At 42.4% G+C, this 20,537-nt stretch overlaps 1 protein-coding gene across 4 annotated transcripts in view; it reads right to left on the bottom strand.

The window, feature by feature from the left end:
• Positions 1–2,157: 2,157 nt before the first annotated feature.
• Positions 2,158–20,537, bottom strand: part of gpatch8 (G-patch domain containing 8) — a 44,685-nt gene continuing 26,305 nt past the window's right edge. For 3 of the 4 annotated variants that reach the window (XM_004918641.4, XM_004918642.3, XM_004918643.2), the window contains 5 exons: positions 13,630–13,697; positions 11,966–12,052; positions 8,700–8,843; positions 7,286–7,416; positions 2,158–6,439 (listed from right to left, as the gene is read on the bottom strand). In XM_004918641.4, coding sequence (XP_004918698.2) covers positions 2,845–6,439; positions 7,286–7,416; positions 8,700–8,843; positions 11,966–12,052; positions 13,630–13,697 — 4,025 coding nt within the window. In that variant the 3' untranslated portion in view covers positions 2,158–2,844. Of the gene's footprint in view, positions 6,440–7,285; positions 7,417–8,699; positions 8,844–11,965; positions 12,053–13,629; positions 13,698–17,057; positions 17,103–20,537 lie in introns of all 4 variants that reach the window. The other variant, XM_012952731.3, reaches the window with a different exon arrangement.

Genomic DNA, 20,537 nt, shown 5'->3' with positions numbered 1-20,537 from the left:
AATGGTGCATAGCAAAAGTAGGATAGAGTAGAGGGAGAAGTATTGTTACACATATATGTTAGTTTTGCCACTAGCTACATTGTTATTGGGGTAGTTAAGCTAAAGGCTTAAATTGCCACGTTCTTGCTGATCAAGAGGTTTGAGAGTAGGGCTGACAGGCAATTGGCCATAAGACAAGTTCTAGAATGTACCACAAATCCTGTCCCGGAACAAACCACTGTCGTCATGTTATTTTCAACAAACCCCTTGGGAATGGGAATATCTCATCTGCACACCTATGATCTTAGCAATGTGTGTAAATCCTTCGCAAATTTTTTTGTTGCTTTGTATGATAGTTAAGTGTAAAATCTGTGGCATTAAAAGTTTTGTCCTTCGATCCTTTAGTTCTATTCCAACACAGCAGCCTGGAGAGAGAGGAGACATCGGGCACCATCCATTCGACAAGTCCATTGATTGGGTGGCACTTGAAGTTTTTCTTCCTAAACATGCTTTTGCCATATCAGGTCTGGAGCTTAGTATATTTATATTTATTTAGCACCCCATATTTTACAGCAGCAGAATAACTTGCCAAAAAATAGTTGTTTTACACTGGAGCTGTTTTTTCTGGGTTTTGTACCGGACATCTGCAATATAAGGGATTGCTGCTTCAATTGCACATTCTGTAACATGGGACATACAAATTCCCCTTCCTGTTCTGTGGTTGGGAGCCCCTCATCCCGGACAGCAAGATCATTCCTCTGCTTGGCAGCGATAGTGTTGTGTGGTTAATGCCCAGATATAAATAGCAGGGAGTTTGTGCCTGACACAAACAGCCTGAAAATTTGCACTTTGGAATTTATCAACTGCTCATACAAGAGGACAGTCATTTGTAAAGCCACGTACATTTTCATAGCTCGATATGTTTAACAAGTGAGCGACTCAAGAAACAAGCCATAAGTGAGCTGGACCAGTGTGGTAAATCACAGATTGGCCTGCAGCCTGAACAGTTTGATACCCAATATGTATAGGTTTACCTAAGTATGTGGCATGTAGGGGCCCCAATGGGAACATACCCCCCTTATGATCTATCATTTCTGTCATCTGGCAATACAAGTTCCACTTTGACCAAAATGGCTGGCAGTGAAAGGGTTAATAAAGCTGGTTATACACAGGGATGGCTTCATGTGCCCTACTTTGTGTATAGAGTTATACCTTGTCAAAAACAACCTTTATCACCCCTCCAAAACTCTCTAGTTAGTCATGCATTAGAAAACCAAAATAATCTGTATACCAAAAAAAATCCAACTGTAACAGGAAGTAGCGTGGGAGTAAAACAGAACTCTGTCCATTCATTGGCTGATGGGGCCGAACATGTATGTGTGCTCCGTGAATCCTATGAGCCCTAAGTACTTAAAATGGCAATTTTCTATTTAGGATTACCCAGTAGCACATACTACTAAAAAAAAGGTATATTTTTATGAAAACGGTTCATTTGGATAAAGCAGGGTTTTACATATGAGCTGTTTTATGCAATATATTTTTAGGGAGACCAGGAGTAAAGTTTTCCTTTAATAACATGAAAAAAAAAAAAAAAGAAATAAATGTAAATTGCAAGTGCTGAGTTTGACATCAACTTATTTTAAAGGTGAAGTAAAGGCTAGTAAAGACTTAATCTCAAGCTGCAGGCATACCTTCAGTTCTCTCAATAGTGCCCTTAAGTCTCCCCATATTTCTCCCGTTTCGATGATCAGAAGCCTCACAGGAAAAAAACCCCCCACTGAGCTCTGTAAAGAAAGTTCCCATAATGCCTCACTCCTGCACTGAGACCAAGACCGGTGTACATGCCCAGTTAGTAAGGCTATAAGGTAGCTTCCTGCTGATTGGCTCAGATCCACATTCCTAAGGGGGGGGGGGAGTGAGTACTTAGCATTCTTGAGGGAGGAGGGAGCAGGAGAGAGCAGAGAGCTGCGTGACTCTGGCACATGAATTACAGACACAAGAAATCTTTTGACAGAGAAGTCAGTGCTGCGTTTCTGTATTTACATAGACCTTTCTGATAAAGCTTAATTAGTTTTAACCTTTCCTTCTCCTTTAAAGGTTTACTTTAACAATAGCACCCCTATTGTGCCACTATTATTGTCTTTACCTGACAAAGCTGCATCACAAATTGACACAGGCTTTTAGACAAACCAACTGCTCTTTTTATTAGTCTCTTACAATATTAGGTTTTACTCTGCAATCCTCAAAGGTTTTATTATTCTTTGTACATTTTTATCATACATAGAAAAAAACAAAAAAAGATAAAATATACATGCCACAGCAGCTCTACATGTTTGCCCTTCGGAAGTAGATTATTGTACAACTACAGCAAGAAACAAAAAAATATTTTATACAGAGTGCAGATGCCTTATTAAACATTGTAATAAGGGGTGGCTTCTCCCACCAGTACGTCCTCAGCTTTGTAAGTTCAGTTGACATCATTCTACTGCAACGACATGGGGGAGGCATATACATGGCTCGGTGCACTGTTGCAATGGTTTAACAAACTCTGTTGCATGATTTGGGGGGGGGGGGGGGGTAAATAAAAGTCTGCCACATACTGGTGGGTTTATTTCCAAATACCTGGTTAAACCTAATTATCAAGGTCGTCCTTAAAGAGGAGCACAGGTAATCTGAAATAATGTAAGAAAGGTGACAATCCACAGAATGAGCCCTACACTGTCCCCAGCTGGAAAGTGGAGTGACTATGGAAAGGGCCAGCGGTCATCTTCATTTGTGGATGTTACCAGTTGTGCCAAGGCAGAAACCCTAGTGATGTCCAGTGGGTTTGTAACAATTAGGAAAGGTATACATTTCAAGCTCCACTCATGTCCCATGGCTTGGTGGGTGTTGCAGGTCTTGGCCTGAGAAAATGGGGTGAAGTAGAGGGTGGAGATGCAAAGCAGTGGCAGCAGCAGCAGTTGCAGGCCGAGGCGCAAGCAAAGTTGGATAAAGGGCAGCATGGGGAACATGGTGAAGGGTGAGTGGACCAGCAGGGTGAAGAGCAGAAGCAGGGATGATGTGTATGGGATGACTGGCAAGAAAGGCAGCTGGATGAGCAGGAATGAGGGAGTGAGTTAGATGGGAAAGGGAAATTGGAGCAAGGTGTGGCTGAGGGATATGGTGTACTTGGGCTAAGGGTTGAGGGTGGGGCGGAATGCCAATAGCTGCAGCAGCGGCGGCATGCTGTAATATAGCATGCTGGACAGTGGTAATGGAGGCGGCAGATGCTGTAGGGGGTGCTTGCTGTATGTGAATAGGCTGCAGAGCCTGGGTAGCAGGCTGTAAAGTTGGTGTAACAACACCAGCTGGGAAATTCTTAACTTGTTTGGCCAAAAGTTGCTGTTGAATATGCTGCTGAGCTGCCTGCTGTAGCTTGCTGTACTTCTCCATCTCCTCAGGAGTAAAAGTGATTGGCTGGCTCTCCAGTGGGGCCAATGACCCCTCATCCTCTTCTTCATCCTCTTCTTCGTTATCATCTTCCCCTTCAGCACGCCCTGAACCAGAATCTACTGCTAGGGGTGGAAAAGCGGGTGGGTGAAAGAACTCTGACTCAGGAGGTGGGGGCATTAACCTTCCATGAAGTGGTGGAAATGGTGGATTTCCATTGCCTAGCGGATGCGGTGCTGTGCCCTCTACAAAACTTGGTGGAGGAGGATTGAAACAAACGGTTTCTTCAGGGTTCAAGTGCTCTGTGCTACTTGCAACAGGATCAGGTACAGTGGGGTTCTCCACTTTTACAGACTTCCCCTCTTGATCCTGCTCTCCTTCTACAGTCTCTGGCAAATCTCCTGTATCATTCTCTACTTTGCGAGGTGCCCCAACTTTTTGAGTAGCTGGCAGTTTTCCAATTAGGGGTAACGTCTGAGGTTTAGGGCCAATGGCAGGAGGTAATTTGGGGCCAAAATATCCCTGAGGTGGGTCTTTTACTTTAGCCCCAAGCTTACTGCTACCAGAGCTGCCTTCATCTCCAGTGGATAAATTTTTCTCCATTCGCCGCGACTGAATTTTTTCTAATAACTGCTTGGCTGTTAGCGAGCCTCTCCCCACTTCTTTTTCAGTACTTCTGCGAGGAAATGTGGAACTGCTGGCTCCTCTTGATTCAGTCCCTCGATTATCTTCTCTTCTGCTCCCTGATCGGCTGTAACGAGGGGACTGTGACCTATATATTTTGGATCGATTGAAATCCCTCCTGCCGCCTCTACGGCTATCAACACTATCTCTTCCATGTGATCCTTTTCCAGAGTGGCTGCGAGCACTAGTGCTTCGATCTCTGCTGTAGCTTCGGCTCCGTTTCCAGCTATGACCGGTTAAACTACGGCTTCTCCTTTTGCTGCGACTTCGACTGCTACTACTTGACCTTCCTCTGCCTCTGCCCCTACTTCCCCTCGAGCGGCTTCGACTCCTTGATCTACTCCTGCTGTAATCAGATGAAGAGTACTTTCGCCTAGTGGAATGTCTCTTTGAGGCTGCAGAGTCAGAGTCTGAGCCTGGTGAACGCTTGGATCGGTGTCTTGAACCACTGCTGTAGTCAGTGTAATCACTGTCAGAGTAACTTCGGTTACGACTATATCTGCTTCTGTCTGTGGACCCTCCAGAGCTGGAGGAGTAAGAGCGACCTCTTTTTGCTGATCTTGATCGGCTTCTCGAATGGTCACTGGTTGAATCGTCTTCATCACTGTAACGGGACGTGGATTTTTTCCTGTTTGAAGAGGCATCATCTTCGCTATCGTAATCTCCACTGCTTTGCCGACTCCTGGTCTTACTGGGTGCATGCCGATGGGAGGAAGAGGATGAAGCAAGTGGTAAGGTAAGAAGGGGCGTCTGTTTATGTTCTGTTTTGGTCTTTTTATTCTCTGGGTCTTTAGAGGAAACCGCAGACTCTGGTTTAGTGCTGCTAGCAGTTCCCACAGCTATTTTATCATCTAGTGTTTTCTTTGGAGCAGTTTCTCTAGTGCAACTCATCCCTGCTGGAGATATTACTACCTCGGCCTCTTCCAACTTTACTGTGGTTTTGGAAGCATTTTTTGACTTTTTGTGCTTGTGTTTCTTTTTTTTCTTGGATTTTGGCTCTACTCCGTCCTCTGCTTCCCTATGTTTACGTTTGCGCTTGCTACTCTTCTTGTGTTTCTTTTTTTTCTTGTGCTTGTGGGACTTCCCAGTAGCATCCTCTTTGCTTTCATCTTGAGTGTGGTCAGGTTTGCTTTCCCCTGTGACAGAAGAGGTAGGTTTTAACTGAGTCCTGCATGTATGCACTGCGGGGTTGACTTCCTTTTTAACTTCAGCAGGACAACTGGGGACTTTATTTTGCACATTAACAGACTGAGTATCTTTGTTTGTCTCTGGACTATCCTTTGATTTCTCAGCTCCCTTGCCCTTGCCATCTTTGTTTCGGGACAGCTTAAAGTCAAAGTATAAAGGATTGCAACTATAAGAGATGGGTGGATCCGTCTGGGTGAAAATCAGGAGCTCAGAGGGCCACTGCAGGACAGTACTTTCATCCTTGCTCAGGACTGGAAAAAAAGGACCGGTTGGATTTTTAGGCCTCTCTGGCTGTTCCTTCTTCGGCACCTCTGACTCCTTAGCAGGCTCCTCACTTGGTGTAAGGCTAACCTTTGCCTGATCAGCTGCAGTTTCTTTATTTTCTGCTTTAGTACTGGTAGCACTGGTTTCCTGCTGTGATGATGCTCCTGCTGCCTTTCCCTCGGCAACTGAAGACATTTCCGTCTTATTCTCTGGGGATTTCCCAGCTTTGGCCTTGTTTGGGGCAGCGGGTTTCTTTTCCTCCTTTGGTGGCACATTCTCGGCCTGGGTTTGTTCTGTGGCTCTCATGAAGAGCAGGAACTGGAAGTTTGGTTTTACTTTACAGTGTGCAGGGGGCATGTAGTGATAATACTCCGGCTCCCCGGCCTGCCCTCCTCTTTCCTCATGTTTCATCTTCTTCAGTTTTGATAAAGTGCTTTCAAGGGATGCACCGCTATCAACTTGAGTTTCTTCTTCCTCTGCTTTGTCATCAATTACTTTGCTGTTTACCACCTCACCAACCTTGAGAGTTCCCAAAAAGTCAAGTGGTGCTTTCTCCTCCTCTTTCTCCTCCTCTGCTAGTCCTATCTCCTCCCCAAGATCTTTGAATACTGCAGCTGAAGATTCTAACTTCAGTGGTGTCTTTTTAGCAAAAGAAAAAGAAAAGCCCACTTTCTGTTGAGAAGCTATGCTTGCTGGACTTTTAAATCCAAAGCTGACAGCTGGGGCAACAGATTGGGTTGCAGGAGATTCTTGAGGCACCCTGTCTTCGTGTGTAGATTTAGGACTGTCTTGAGCCACTGGACTGAAACCAACAGCTGTATCATCATCTTCATCTCCTTCGTCACCCACAGCAACAGTGGTGGCTTTAAACATGGGACCACTACCTGGAACACTGCTGCAAGGACAAAAAAAAAAAAAAAGAAAGGTTTAAAATTAATATAATCAGGAAGCAAAAAGTTCAACTCAACACTATCAGTTATAGGGCTAATATTATTAAAACCCAATCAATGAAGGGTCTAAAAGTGGCCAAAGGTATATGGATGTGCTGTGTATTATACACAAAATCCACCCAATGCACCCTCTGTACTTATGGGGATGAATTAATTTTTCACGCATTATTCTCTAACAAAGGTACAGATTCATACAGCACCAGTTGGATAATAAAAGGGCACCTATCACTCAAAAATTCCTTCCCCTAGCAGAACATGCAGGGAGTCTCACTCATTATGCACATGCGCGCTAATAAAATGGCCGCCTGTAATGGGAGCTTCATCCTGGAGCGGACAGCCTATCGCTGGAGGGGATTTTTTTTTAAATATTGCTTCCCCCAACCGGACTGCGGGGAAGCAATTTTCGGGTGATGGCTGCCCTTTAAGTACAATCTGGTGGAGTTCTCTGAAACAGCAAATGCCAATCAATCACACAGCAGCGGGTATGTACATTAATATAAGTAGTAATGCTTAACAAAAATGACCTACACAATGTATGTATATCTTTATTTATAAAGCGCTACTTATGTACGCAGTGCTGTACAGTAGAATACCTTAATACATTAATACAAACAGGGTGTTAATAAGATAATAGATAAATACAAAGTATAATAATAAATACAGAAGCATAAAAATAAAAACCCAGAGATGTAAACAAGATTTGGGATGCTTTGTGTGAAAAGAATCAGACTACTGTGTATAGTGCACCTACTTTTCAGTAACACACATGGATTAAAGATATCTAAACTGACCTTTCTGCTTGTTTCCGCTGTTCTGCTAGCTCCAGCAACCGACGTAAAGCCTTCTCCTGCTTGCGCTCATCCTTCCGGGAGCGAGAGGATACATTCCGGGCAAATTCTCTCTGCTTCAAGTCCTTAAGCCTCTGGAGTAAAAATAAATAAGATAACCTCGTTAAGTCTCAGGAGTCCCTGTGCATACAGCACAGCAAGGATCACACATTATTTCCACAGCACTTACTTCTTTAACATTCTCTTCTATTACAATGCATGATACCCCTCATCTCGTCATGCACCAAAATATACGGTCTTTCTGCTTTCTTGTGGTTTTATATGTGTGAGCAGCCGGTGCCTATTCGACTCGCCACTGCTTTCCCAGTGCCTTTTCTGTGTTTGTAATGGCTCTTAGTACAGGTTTCCCTGTGCCATATTCATTGCAGTCCCTGGTGTATCTCCTGTTTCCTGAAGTGCTCTCTAACCTTGCTTTTACTCTGCCATTACTAATAGCCAGACTTTCCCATGACACTGCTTATGGTCTGTTTGTCTGAAGTTCCAGTCTGATATCTGGGCTATGTGTAAAACGTTTCTATAAAACCAGAAAGGGGAAGATCTCACTGCTCTTGACTGTACAATGCCACACCAGTGTGTGTGCAAAAGTATTCCTTCAATCACTGTAGGCGGTGGAGCACACTGGACATTTCACTATTACTATAAAAGAATACTTTAATGATCCCATTCCATATAAAATCACAATAAATTAGATGTAGCTTGGCATCCCCACAATATCCTTAAAAAAATACACACAAGCACAACAGTACTGTAACTGAAAATTCACCTAATATGCCATTTCTGCAATCTAGCTATCCTTTTTCGGTTCTTGGCTCCAAGCTGAAGCATATAGCACTGTGTATAACTAAATTAAATTTCTGCTGAAAATGTATTCTTCAATCATAAAACTTCATTAGGTCATTGTTTTTACCATCTTTTACCTCACTCGTTCTGTTTCTATAGCAATGAGTTCTGTATAAACAAGGCCCACCCTCTGCTCAGCTGCTGCTAATTCATATAAAGAGGAATACATTATACACATGATTGTACCCTGTAAGTTGGACTGGATAAACTGGAAGCAAAGTTGCATTACTGCCTAAAGCGCTACAGTAAAATCAGATGAGAAGTGGTACTGCAAATAGGTAGCACTCCAATCTACCTTTAGCATAGAAGGGGTTTGCTGGCTTATTAGGGTTAACTTTGGCACATGAATTATCTGTCCATATATGTATCTATATAGACAGCTCATGCATAAATGATCTAGCGCTGGCTGCCTCTGGGAAAAAATGTATTCGACCACTGACACTGAAAACATCCTTTGGCCTCATTCTCCCACACATTCTGGGTTGTAAGTGAAAGCGGGTCTGGAGAGGCTTCCCACCTGTTTGTGTGCATGGTCATAGGAGTTGATGTGATTGTCAAACTCCTGGTGTTTCTGGTACTGCTTGTCACAGAGCTCACAGTAGAAGTTTGCCCGCAGCTCCTCCAGGGCTTTTGCTATAGCCTTCTCTTTGTCCACAAAATCCTACAAAAAGTACATCACTTGGTTAAAATATACCAATTTGCAGAAAGAAAGCATAAATATACAGAACGGTTAAGCTTGGTTTTACCTTCCATTTATCTTCCCCTAGTTATTAGTGTTAAGTGTGTGATCCAGGATTAGTAGAGACTTGCTTGTGAATGTATCAGTAGGATAAATCTTGATTATTATCTTAATTATCTATCCTCCCTAACATGGCTCTCACCCACTTAGCACACAGAAGGTGAGATGTATTTCTTTGATTGGCTGATCCAATCATTTGGACCAAACAAGGGAGGACCAAAGCAATGAGCTGATGCTGTTCTCATCCTGTCAGAGGACCCTATTTGGTCTGAAGGGGCCGAACTGGCAGCTTGTACTGTACAAACATCTACCGTATATACTCGAGTATAAGCCGAGTTTTTCAGCACTAAAAATGTGCTGAAAAAGTAAGCCTCGGCTTATACTCGAGTATATGAGTCGAGTCTGTGCATACCTGGCCTTATGCGCACTCTGGCTGCCTGGCTGAACGAACGAACCCCCTTCTCCGTGGACACACTCGCGTCTGTTCGCACGCACGCACTTCACATCCGGCTTTGGGGAGGGTTACGTGCGACCCGCGCTCATGCAGAATCTGCAGGAGAGTTGAGTGCGACGTGCGCTCATCCAGAGTCAGCAGCGGAGGTTGTGTGTGACGCGTGTTCATCACGAGTCAGCAGGAGAGTTGAGTGAGACGCGCGCTCATCCAGAGTCAGCAGGAGTGTGCGCTAGGCCAGGTATGCACGGACATATGTGGAGGGGTGGAGGGAGGGAGGTCATTCAAAGGTATGTGGGGCTACGGGGAGAGGTGTGTGCGTGTGAGCATTGTGATGAGCCTGGGGTGGAGGGTCAGCGGAGGAAGCAAATACAGTTCAAGTGACATATTACTTTTTATGTGCACCCATGGAATGACCTTTAAGGCAGCAAGGCACTTGATAATATGTAATTTTTTATCCTCTATTGGCATTCCATGGCCCTGAGTCGTCCTCTATATATGAGCACATCTAGTAGAAAATAATTGAAGGATGTATCTGTGCTCTCTGTGACCCCCTCAATAACTTTCTATTGACCGTCCTGAATGTTCTGATCCCCAGTGGAAATCTTTACAGGGGTGGGAATCTGTTAGCTGATCTAACACATCAATACTGTATTGCGCACGCAATTACTCACGACCGGCTTCGGGGAGAGGTGTGCACGACGAGCGCGTTCAGCCAGAGTCAGCAAGAGTGCGCGTAAGGCCAGGTATGCACGGACACATGTGGAGGGAGGGAGGTATGAACAGACACAAGTGGAGGGAGGGAGGTATGAACGGACACAAGTGGAGGGAGGAAGGTATGAACGGACACAAGTGGAGGGAGGAAGGTATGAACGGACACAAGTGGAGGGAGGAAGGTATGAACGGACACAAGTGGAGGGAGGGAGGTATGAACGGACACAAGTGGAGGGAGGGAGGTATGAACGGACACAAGTGGAGGGAGGGAGGTATGAACGGACACAAGTGGAGGGAGGGAGGTATGAACGGACACAAGTGGAGGGAGGGAGGTATGAACGGACACAAGTGGAGGGAGGGAGGTATGAACGGACACAAGTGGAGGGAGGGAGGTATGAACGGACACAAGTGGAGGGAGGGAGGTATGAACGGACACAAGTGGAGGGAGGGAGGTATGAACGGACACAAGTGGAGGGAGGGAGGTATGAACGGACACAAGTGGAGGGAGGGAGGTATGAACGGACACAAGTGGAGGGAGGGAGGTATGAACGGACACAAGTGGAGGGAGGGAGGTATGAACGGACACAAGTGGAGGGAGGGAGGTATGAACGGACACAAGTGGAGGGAGGGAGGTATGAACGGACACAAGTGGAGGGAGGGAGGTATGAACGGACACAAGTGGAGGGAGGGAGGTATGAACGGACACAAGTGGAGGGAGGGAGGTATGAACGGACACAAGTGGAAGGAGGGAGGTATGAACGGACACAAGTGGAAGGAGGGATGTATGAACGGACACAAGTGGAGGGAGGTATGAACGGACACAAGTGGAGGGAGGGAGGTATGAACAGACACAAGTGGAGGGAAGGAGGTATGAACAGACACAAGTGGAGGGAAGGAGGTATGAACAGACACAAGTGGAGGGAAGGAGGTATGAACAGACACAAGTGGAGGGAGAGAGGGTGGGTGCACGCAATGAGCGCGTTACATCTGCACGAGCCAGATTTTTTACAAAAATTACATTTGTACTAAGTCCAGCATCAAGAATTATTTTGCCCTTGTAACTACTATTGTAGTACTGTGGTGGGACTTGTACACTGGGGTCCAAGTACTTGATAATTAGTATGGCAGCTTCCTTAGCCTTCCCAAACATTCTTTTGTCTGCTGCTGTAGCCTTTTTCTTTCCCTAAAGTTATCTATTTATCTGTTATTTGTTTGATTACTGAAACTTAGCTGTAGCGGTTGCATCTCTCACCCTAGGCTTATACTCGAGTCAATAAGTTTTTTCCAGTTTTATTAGGTAAAATTAGGTACCTCGGCTTATATTCGGATCGGCTTATACTCGAGTATATACGGTACTTTAGCAAGGACATGCTATAAATGCATGCTTTCCCTCTCTTAAAGGAGAAGTAAAGGTAAAAACTAAGTTAGCTTCATCAGCAAGGTCTATGTAAATACAGCCATAAGCACTCACAGAAACACTGCAAAAGACACTTCAAAAGAAACACAGGGTTTCTTGTCTTCTTTTGTGTAAACATGTTCTTAGGTATCAGACTTCCTTTTCTTTAGGGCTCTTTCAGGCTTGGGGCATGAGTCTGCACAGCTCTCTCCCTCTCTCTTTTTTTGCTCCCCCTCCCGTCAGAATGTGTGATCTGAGCTACCAACGGCTAGAGCAGCAGCACACAAGCTAAAATGGCAGCTGCAATCTTAAACGGAGGGAGCTTCTAGGGCTGATTACTCAGGTATGGTAAAGCTTTCTGCTGAATAAATATAGCATTCTTGCTTGCACTAATGTGGCTTATCTATTGGCAGTAAAATGCCAAAATGCTGTTCCTTCTCCTTTAAGGACACACTTTGTTTTGCAGTTTACAATATAAAGTACCTTGTATTTCTGTCTTAATTCTTCTGTATCTTCTTTTTCCACTTCCAAAACTCTGCGACGCTCTGTGGCATCTTCTGCATAGTCCAGCTTTTGAAGAAAAAAAAAGTCAAGTACCCTCTGGCTACACAAGAAATTATGAAAAACAACTTTAACTTGAATACAAAAAAAAAAACGAACAACTTTATTAGTGCTCATAAATGTGAATCTGTCACATACGAGACCTGTATAGGAAGTTACCTGTACTTAGCCAGGCCACTCACTCATGTTGTACTATCATAGTTTATAGCCCAACTGTTTTAAAGCTGTATGCTCAATGTTGCTTTCACAAAAAGAGCAGTCCATTTTCTATGCATTGGCCAATTATCTGCCATGCACATTTCTGGGGGAATGACACATAGGTCTATGGAAATCCTAAGCATACAGGGGGTTATAAAAAAATCTATGAGGGCCACTTCCTTGCACCAGGGCTTTCCAGCTAGTGGTCTGTGGGAAGAGCAGTTTCTCTTTAGGATAAAGTTTATCCTATTTGGTAGAAAGGCTATTATTACTACTACTATTTAGATGTTTTAAAAGTATATAAAATATAATGTTGCCATGCACTGGTAAAACTGATGTTTGCTTCAGGAACACTACTATAGTTTATATAAATGCCCTGCTGTGTAGCCCCGGGGGCAGCCGTTCCTGCACTGGTACAGCTGGGGTGTTTGCTACAGAAACCCTACTATAGTTTATATAAATACCCCGCTGTGTAGCCCCGGGGGCAGCCATTCCTGCACCGGTACAGCTGGGGTGTTTGCTACAGAAACCCTACTATAGTTTATATAAATACCCTGCTGTGTAGCCCCGGGGGCAGCAATTCCTGCACTGGTACAGCTGGGGTGTTTGCTACAGAAACCCTACTATAGTTTATATAAATACCCCGCTGTGTAGCCCCGGGGGCAGCCATTCCTGCACTGGTACAGCTGGGGTGTTTGCTACAGAAACCCTACTATAGTTTATATAAATACCCTGCTGTGTAGCCCCGGGGGCAGCCATTCCTGCACTGGTACAGCTGGGGTGTTTGCTACAGAAACCCTACTATAGTTTATATAAATACCCTGTTGTGTAGCCCCGGGGGCAGCCATTCCTGCACTGTTACAATTGGGGTGGGTGTTTGCTACAGAAACCCTACTATAGTTTATATAAATACCCTGCTGTGTAGCCCCGGGGGCAGCCATTCCTGCACTGGTACAGCTGGGGTGTTTGCTTCAGGAACACTACTATAGTTTATATAAATACCCTGTTGTGTAGCCACGGGGGCAGCCATTAAACCTGGAATGGCTGCCCCCAGGTGTACAGGTTACACAACAGATAACAGAACTCTGTAGCATACAATGGTGTTTTATTAGTTATCTGCTATGTAACCTGTGCCTTTTCTTCTTTCGAATGGCTGCCCCCAATATGGCTCTCTCTTCATAGTAGCATTAGGCCCATCGGACACAGGGTAGCGCCAACAGCCTATGGAAAATTGCTCAATTCTTCATTGTACCACCTGTCATTCACGTGAATGGAAGCCACCAGTAATGAGCCGTGCCACAAGTTATCATTTATCATGCAAGATGCCTTTACCTTTAACTTACAAGACACTTTAAGCAATGAAGATCATAAAACAGAATTCATCTTACCTCCATCTCCATGCGTCCCATTCCCATGACATCATATTTGACAACAATAGGGATAGGGTCTGTCCTGCCTATAAAAGATGAACAGAATCAGGCATTATTTACTGGTCTGATTATACTAAATATCTACACAATGGGTTTGGGTGGTTAGAAAATCTTGCCTTGAAGTGCAGAGACCAGAAAGCTACAGTGGACCAAACTCGAGCCTTTCTCACAGCTTACATCTTTCATGGACCATCTGCCCAACCCATAGGTGCTTCAGTGGCTGGGAATTCCCTTCCTGGCAACCCAATGTAATAAAATATCACATTTATTAATTACCCATTGACATACTTCGGATTTATCTATAATTCAAGGCCATGAAGCTTAAATTGCCACAAGAATATATAAAACCCAAACACTGTCATTATACTGTAAGTAGCTATATGAAGAGCCCAAACCGGCAGGACTTACTGCCAAGAGTTGCACAGAATTCCTGCTCCCAGGAACTACGGTGACATGGTCAATGCATGGTCAGTAAGCTGGGAAAAAGGCAAGATGCAAAAACCAAAAGGAGAAAATAAATTGACTTAACTAAATCAAACTAGCAGCAGATTGAATTTTTTTTTGTATTGTTTTCTTGCTTCAAGGAGTATCCAAAATCCACTCAGAACCAGCCAAAAGCAGGAGATGGAAGGAAAGTACAGGAATGGGAAGGAGAGAATAAATTGGCACAGAGCAGATAAGCAATTCACTATGGCACTGGCAGCCGATTCTTTGGATTGGAGCAGATACCTTTTTGTATATTACATCTCCACTGGCGCTGAGTGGATGTAAGCCCAGGGGTCACTTACCTGTCTCAGTTGATTACCTTAAGTAAAAAGACAGATGGTTAACAAATGGAGTTTTCTCCAGCCGCCTACATGTGCCAGAGACACTCCTGGGCATTATACCATTGGGCTCACTTCCGTACATATGGGCAAAGCACCAGTTCAACTTTGTAGCTACAAAGAAACTTTACGATATTATACATGTATACTGCTTTCTTTCACATTTGCAGAGAGTGAGAGCCAAGTTCTACCATTACTTAAAAATGTGTTTTATAATATCTATTATTCATATTTAAGCTGACTTACATTGGCTTATATATGTGGCCAAATTCACAGCTTTCAGATCAGACAAATTTAAATGAAGACCACACTCCAGAGGCAAGATGACCCAGTTATTGCATTATATGGATTAATGCATATATCTTAAAGGGATTCTGCCACAGGCACACATCAGTTAATAGCACTCCTTCAGTAGAACATTGCATTGAATTCTATCAAAAGTTTTTTTTATATTTGATTTTGAAATGTGATGTGTTGTTTTTAGTTTCCAGGTGCCCTCAGCTATGTGACTTGTGTTCTGATAAACTTAACCCTTCTCCCCTTTTCCTCCCAGCAGCCAATAAGCAGAACAATGGGAAAGTAGCAAAGTAACACCATCCTGACACCAGTATTGCTAAAAATGCAACTGTGCCCCACCTAGTGGTAGATATGATAACAGCACTCAATAGTAAAAATCCAAGTCCGGCTCACCCAATTCATGACTCCTCCAGTTACATGGGAGTAGGAGAAACAATGGCTTATCTGAAAGCAGTTCTAATGTGTAGCGCTGGCTCCTTCTGAAAGCTCAGAACCAAGCACAATGCATTGACTTGGCGCCTGCACACCAATATCACAACAAAAAAATTCATTTTTGGTTGAAGAATAAAATTTTAAATGGCAGAATTAATTATTTGTAATGTACACAGTGTAATTTAGTGATAAAAACTACACCATAAAAATGACAGAATCCCTTTAAATTGGCAACTTTATTTCGCCCAGCAACAAGCATTAAGCAGCTGAACTGAATGTAGCAAACTTTATTTTCGTTAGAAATCAGCCATAAGCTGGGCCTACACTGTCAGATCTGCTCATTTGGTGAGGTTGCCAAACATGCCGATCTGTACCCACATTGTCCACCAATGCACTGATCCAATCATTTGTCCTCCAAAGAATTGGCGATAATGGGTTTTATGAAGACCTGTTGTGAAAGGCCCAATGGGCCTCCTTGACCAATATCTGGCCAAAAAACAGCCAGATGTCAGACAGGCTTCATTTTCCCTCGAGGACGATATTGGCCCTAGGGCCAAACAATCGAATTGTGTCAATATCGCCCAGCATATTGGGAAAGATACACTCGCCAAACAAGTAGATCTTACCATGTATGGCCACCTTAACAGCTGATGCTTTCTTTGAGACTGTACAGATCAGTGCCATAAACTGTTCTACAGATCACCCAGTAACTGGGATTTTTTGGGATTTTTTCAATAGCTTGATGGTTTATTAGAAGTAGAAAATAAAAGTAACCCAAAAAAACCCAGAAATGTCAGTCTCACCCAAGGTGGGAAAGTTCAAAGACCTATTATTGGACATGAATAGTGTAAAACAGCAGATATTTTTTACATTTCAACTGCAAATGTGAAAGCAAGTAATATTAATGCTGTCTACTATTAGCCAAGATTTAACATGATCACCAAGGGTCTTTGGATTGGGGTTGTAGCCAGCAACTGATCACATGGGCAAAAAACATGTGAAGTCTCGGATTATGAGCCCAATGGCATAATACAATAAGCATCAGAGAGGAAAAGGACTGAATGGGTAAACTGGCTCTAAAGATGGTTGTGGTGCTACCATTTTTAGATGGAAGTAGCAGGCTTTGCTCTCATCTGGCCAAGGATACCCCAAATATTTGTTTTAGTTAGAGAAGAGGTTAGAAGGCATTTTTACTGGCACAAAAGTGTCTATGAAATGAATTCCAGGCCACTAATGCTTGACATTAGCACCGACGGAATTCTCTAAAGAGGTGACGCCTTTACACTACTGACATTTCAATTTTTCTTAGCAATCAGACATGCGTGATTTTAAACCTTTATTAATCTACAATTTGTTAACTTGTCTCATTTGCAAGCCTGCTTTCCAAAACCTTCTGTCCTTTTCCCACTTAACTGGAAGCAGCTTTTGGCCTCCTATTATTAACCAGTTACAGCAAAAATTCTAGTATTCACTGCTTAAAGCAAACACGGATAAATCACGGTATGACTTTGTTAGAATTTCAGTTGATTCATTTAACATTTTATTTTCAGGGACTTAAGACTGGAAGGAAATTGGGAGGAAGAGGACAGGCCAGGATTGGGACGGGCAGGCTGCATTTTTATGAAAACACAAAATAAAAATAAAAACCGCCCCCTTGACAAGTTCCATTTAATGGACGAGGATCAGACACGTGTGCATGGAGAAAGATAGAGGAAGAAAGGACGTTCCAAGCAATATATGAACGCTACGACAGAACAGAAAGAGAGAGAAGGAAGCCTAACATTGTGCACTGATGACAAAAGGTAGTCAGTCTGAACAGAAAATGTAAATTACCACGGCTAAGTTTACCATCACCACAACAAGTCCCGGGGCATTATGCTGTAAAAAAGAAACATGGTTGGTTAGGTAGCAATCACGTGGTGGAGGGTGGAAGGTGGCTAGCACGAATAGCAGGCGTCTTCAGGGTAAGGGGTGGAGGATAGGGAGTTTTCTGAGCTTAAACCCCAATCAGGGCAGGTAAGAAAAATTTCGGCAAGTACAGATGTGGAGTGATGTAGATGATATTATTCCATGTGGAAAAAATGTTTAGACGATCTGTTTGCTAAATGTAACAGATGGTTTTCCCTTACCTGGCTTTTTAATCTCTTCACAAAACCTATATATCAGAGCATGTTTATTTGATATCCTCACAGAAGTACATGTGGTGCTATAGGATTTACTTATCCCAGTAACTGATCCACTAGTGTGGCTGTAAGTACTTAAAGGAACAGTAACACCAAAAAATGAAAGTGTATAAAAGTAACTAAAATATAATGTGCTGCTGCCCTGCACTGGTAAAAGTTGTGTGTTTACTTCAGAAAGTCTGCTATAATTTATATAAATAAGCTGCTATGTAGCCATGGAGGCAGCCATTCAAAGGAGAAAAGGCACAGGCACATAGCAGATAACAGATAAAACACTATTGTATTCTACAGAGCTTATTTGTTATCTGCTATGTAACCTGTGCCTTTTTTCTCCTTTTTTCCAGCTTGAATGGCTGCCCCAATGGCTACACAGCAGCTTATTATATAAATTATAGTAGTGTTACTGTATCAAACACACCAGTTTTACCAGTGCAGGGCAACAGTGCATTATATTTTTATTACTTTAAAGCTCTTTCATTTTTTAGTGTTACTGTTCCTTTAAGGTAAAAAAAAAAAAAAAAATGTATAGGGCCTGGGGGTAGGTTTGGAATTAGCCATCCTACATGGAATGGTGCCATTGGCGCCAAATATTGCAACCTGATCAAAAATAGCACCCAACTTATCCAATTGGGGCAAAAAAATAAATACGTATATATTACAGTATCCTAGACAGTCAGCACTATGGGACAGAAATGCTAAGCAATGTCCCATGTTGCACAGTGCTCTGTAGCGTTATACACATTGTATTGCATTATTTCTCACCCATTAAGGTGGCCAATACATGGACAAATCCTTTTTGCTTTCAGAGTGGCAAATACTAAACTAGTATCCATACACTTTATGGCAACAGTCCATTATTGTTTAGGTTATTACTCACGTGCTGATGCACCATGCACTTGCCAACATTTCCAAACCTGCCCATTGTACATATATATGGGTTGGGATCATCCAAGCAGCATACACATGCCAAAAATTGTTCCGTACAACTATATCAGTACAAGTATAGGATCCTTTATCCAGAAAGCTCTGAATTACAGGAAGGCCATCTACCATAGACACCGTTTTAATAAAATAATTTACATGTAGAAATATTTTCCCTTTTCTCCGTAACAACAAAATGGTATCTTGTACATGATCCCAACTAAGATATAATTAATCCTTATTGGAGGCAACAATTCTATTGGGTTTATTTGATTTTTAAATGACTGTTTAGTAGACAAAGCATGGGGATCCAAATTATGGAAAGAACTCTTATCTGGAAAACCCCAGATCCCCAGCATTCTGGTTAACAGGTCCAATGTACTTACAATATAAACTCACAGGAGTTCTCAGCAGGCATAGAAACACTACAGGCATGGGATCAGTTATCTGGAAATCTGTTATCCAGAAAGTTCTGAATTACAAAAAGCCCATCTTCCATAGACTCCATTATAAGAAAATAATTCTCATTTTTAAAAATGATTCCCTTCTTCTCTGTAATAATAAAACAGTACCTCATGCGTGATGCCAACTAAGATATAATTATTTTTTATTGGAAGCAAAACAATTAATGCTTTATAGACAAGGTATGGAGATCTAAATTACTGAAAGACCCCTTTATCAGGAAAACATTTACAAAATCAGGAATATATTTACAAAACTCATTTTCCATAGGCCCCAAATGGCTTGTACAGGTACGGGATCTGTAATCCAGAATGCTTGGGACCTGGGGTCTTCCGGATAAGGGATTTTTCCATAGTTTGGGTCTGCTACATTAAGACTACTAAAAAAATCATTTAAACATTAATTAAATCCAATAGGATTGTTTTGCAACCAATAAGGAATGATTAGATCTTAGATAGGATTAAGTACAAGGTACAGTTTTATTATTACAGAGAAAAAGGAAATCATTTCTAAAAATAAGGATTATTATTTTAAAATGGAGTCTATGGGAGATGGCCTTCCTGTAATTCGGAACTTTCTGGATACCGGGTTTTCGGACAACGGGTCCTTTACCTGTACCTTAAAAATGTATAAACAGTCTAGAGCCAGTCTGCTAGGCCTGTACCCAAGATTTTATATGTTATTCTCTCAACGAATCAAATATTAGTGCTGTAAACTACTGCCAAGCATTGAAAGACCAGGATTTATATAAGTCTGAGAAAAGAAATATACAAAAATAAATAAAACAAAAAAAACAAAAAGAAAGCCTGACAAAAATAATTTGTATGCTGAAATATGTTATTTCAACTATGACGATGGATCCAGAAGTGTAAAAATAATCACAAGAATAGAAGTGAATAGAACTGAATCTGAATCCTGTTACTAGTGATGGGCCAATCTGTCCCATTTCGCTTTGCCAAAAAGTTTGTGAAACGGCGAAAATTTGCAAATGCATTGAAGTCAATGGGCGACAACTTTTTTGCCTTTTTTTTTTTTACAGCCATTGGAATCTATGGGTGAAACCTGGCAAAAACAAATTCACTCATCGCTACTACAGAAACAAATAGTTTTGGAATTCGCTCAAACCCCTGAAGCCAATACTGGATTCAGCATATCTTCACTTCAAAGAAACACTGCCATATATTCAAAGAGTCAACTCTATTCGTTGCTAGTGGACACAATGGGACTGATAATGGCACCATTATGGAATAGGATCTACCTCCCACGTTAATTAAAGCCTTTCAATTAATTACAGCAGCGAGTACTCGGGTATCGAGGCATGGTATCAAATGATTGGCCTAAGAAGCCTTGAGCCATATTTACCTTGCACCTGTTTATACTGATGCTCAAAAGGTATAAGGTAGCAAACCAAGGGTGGGGACACAGGAAAAGATCTCAGAATATCACATGGCAAGGGATAGATTACCAATATGCTATAAATATTCTATTCAGGTGAGGTGGCACAACAAGTTCTAAGAGAAATCAACAAGGTAGAAAACATTGGTATGAGAGAGCCTAAAACATAGTACAGATATGGGACCCACTATCCAGAATGCTCGGGACCTGGGGTATTCCGGATAAGGGGTCTTTCTGTAATTTGGATCTCCTACCTTAAGTTTACTAAAAAAAAAAAAATAATTTAAACATTAAAAAAAACCCAATAGGATTGTTTTGGTTGCAATAAGGATTAATTAAATCTTAGTTGGGA

This window comes from Xenopus tropicalis, chromosome 10 (assembly GCF_000004195.4).
Source record: "Xenopus tropicalis strain Nigerian chromosome 10, UCB_Xtro_10.0, whole genome shotgun sequence".
NCBI classification, from domain to species: Eukaryota; Metazoa; Chordata; class Amphibia; order Anura; family Pipidae; genus Xenopus; species Xenopus tropicalis.
This window is presented reverse-complemented; position numbering and strand designations above follow the sequence as displayed.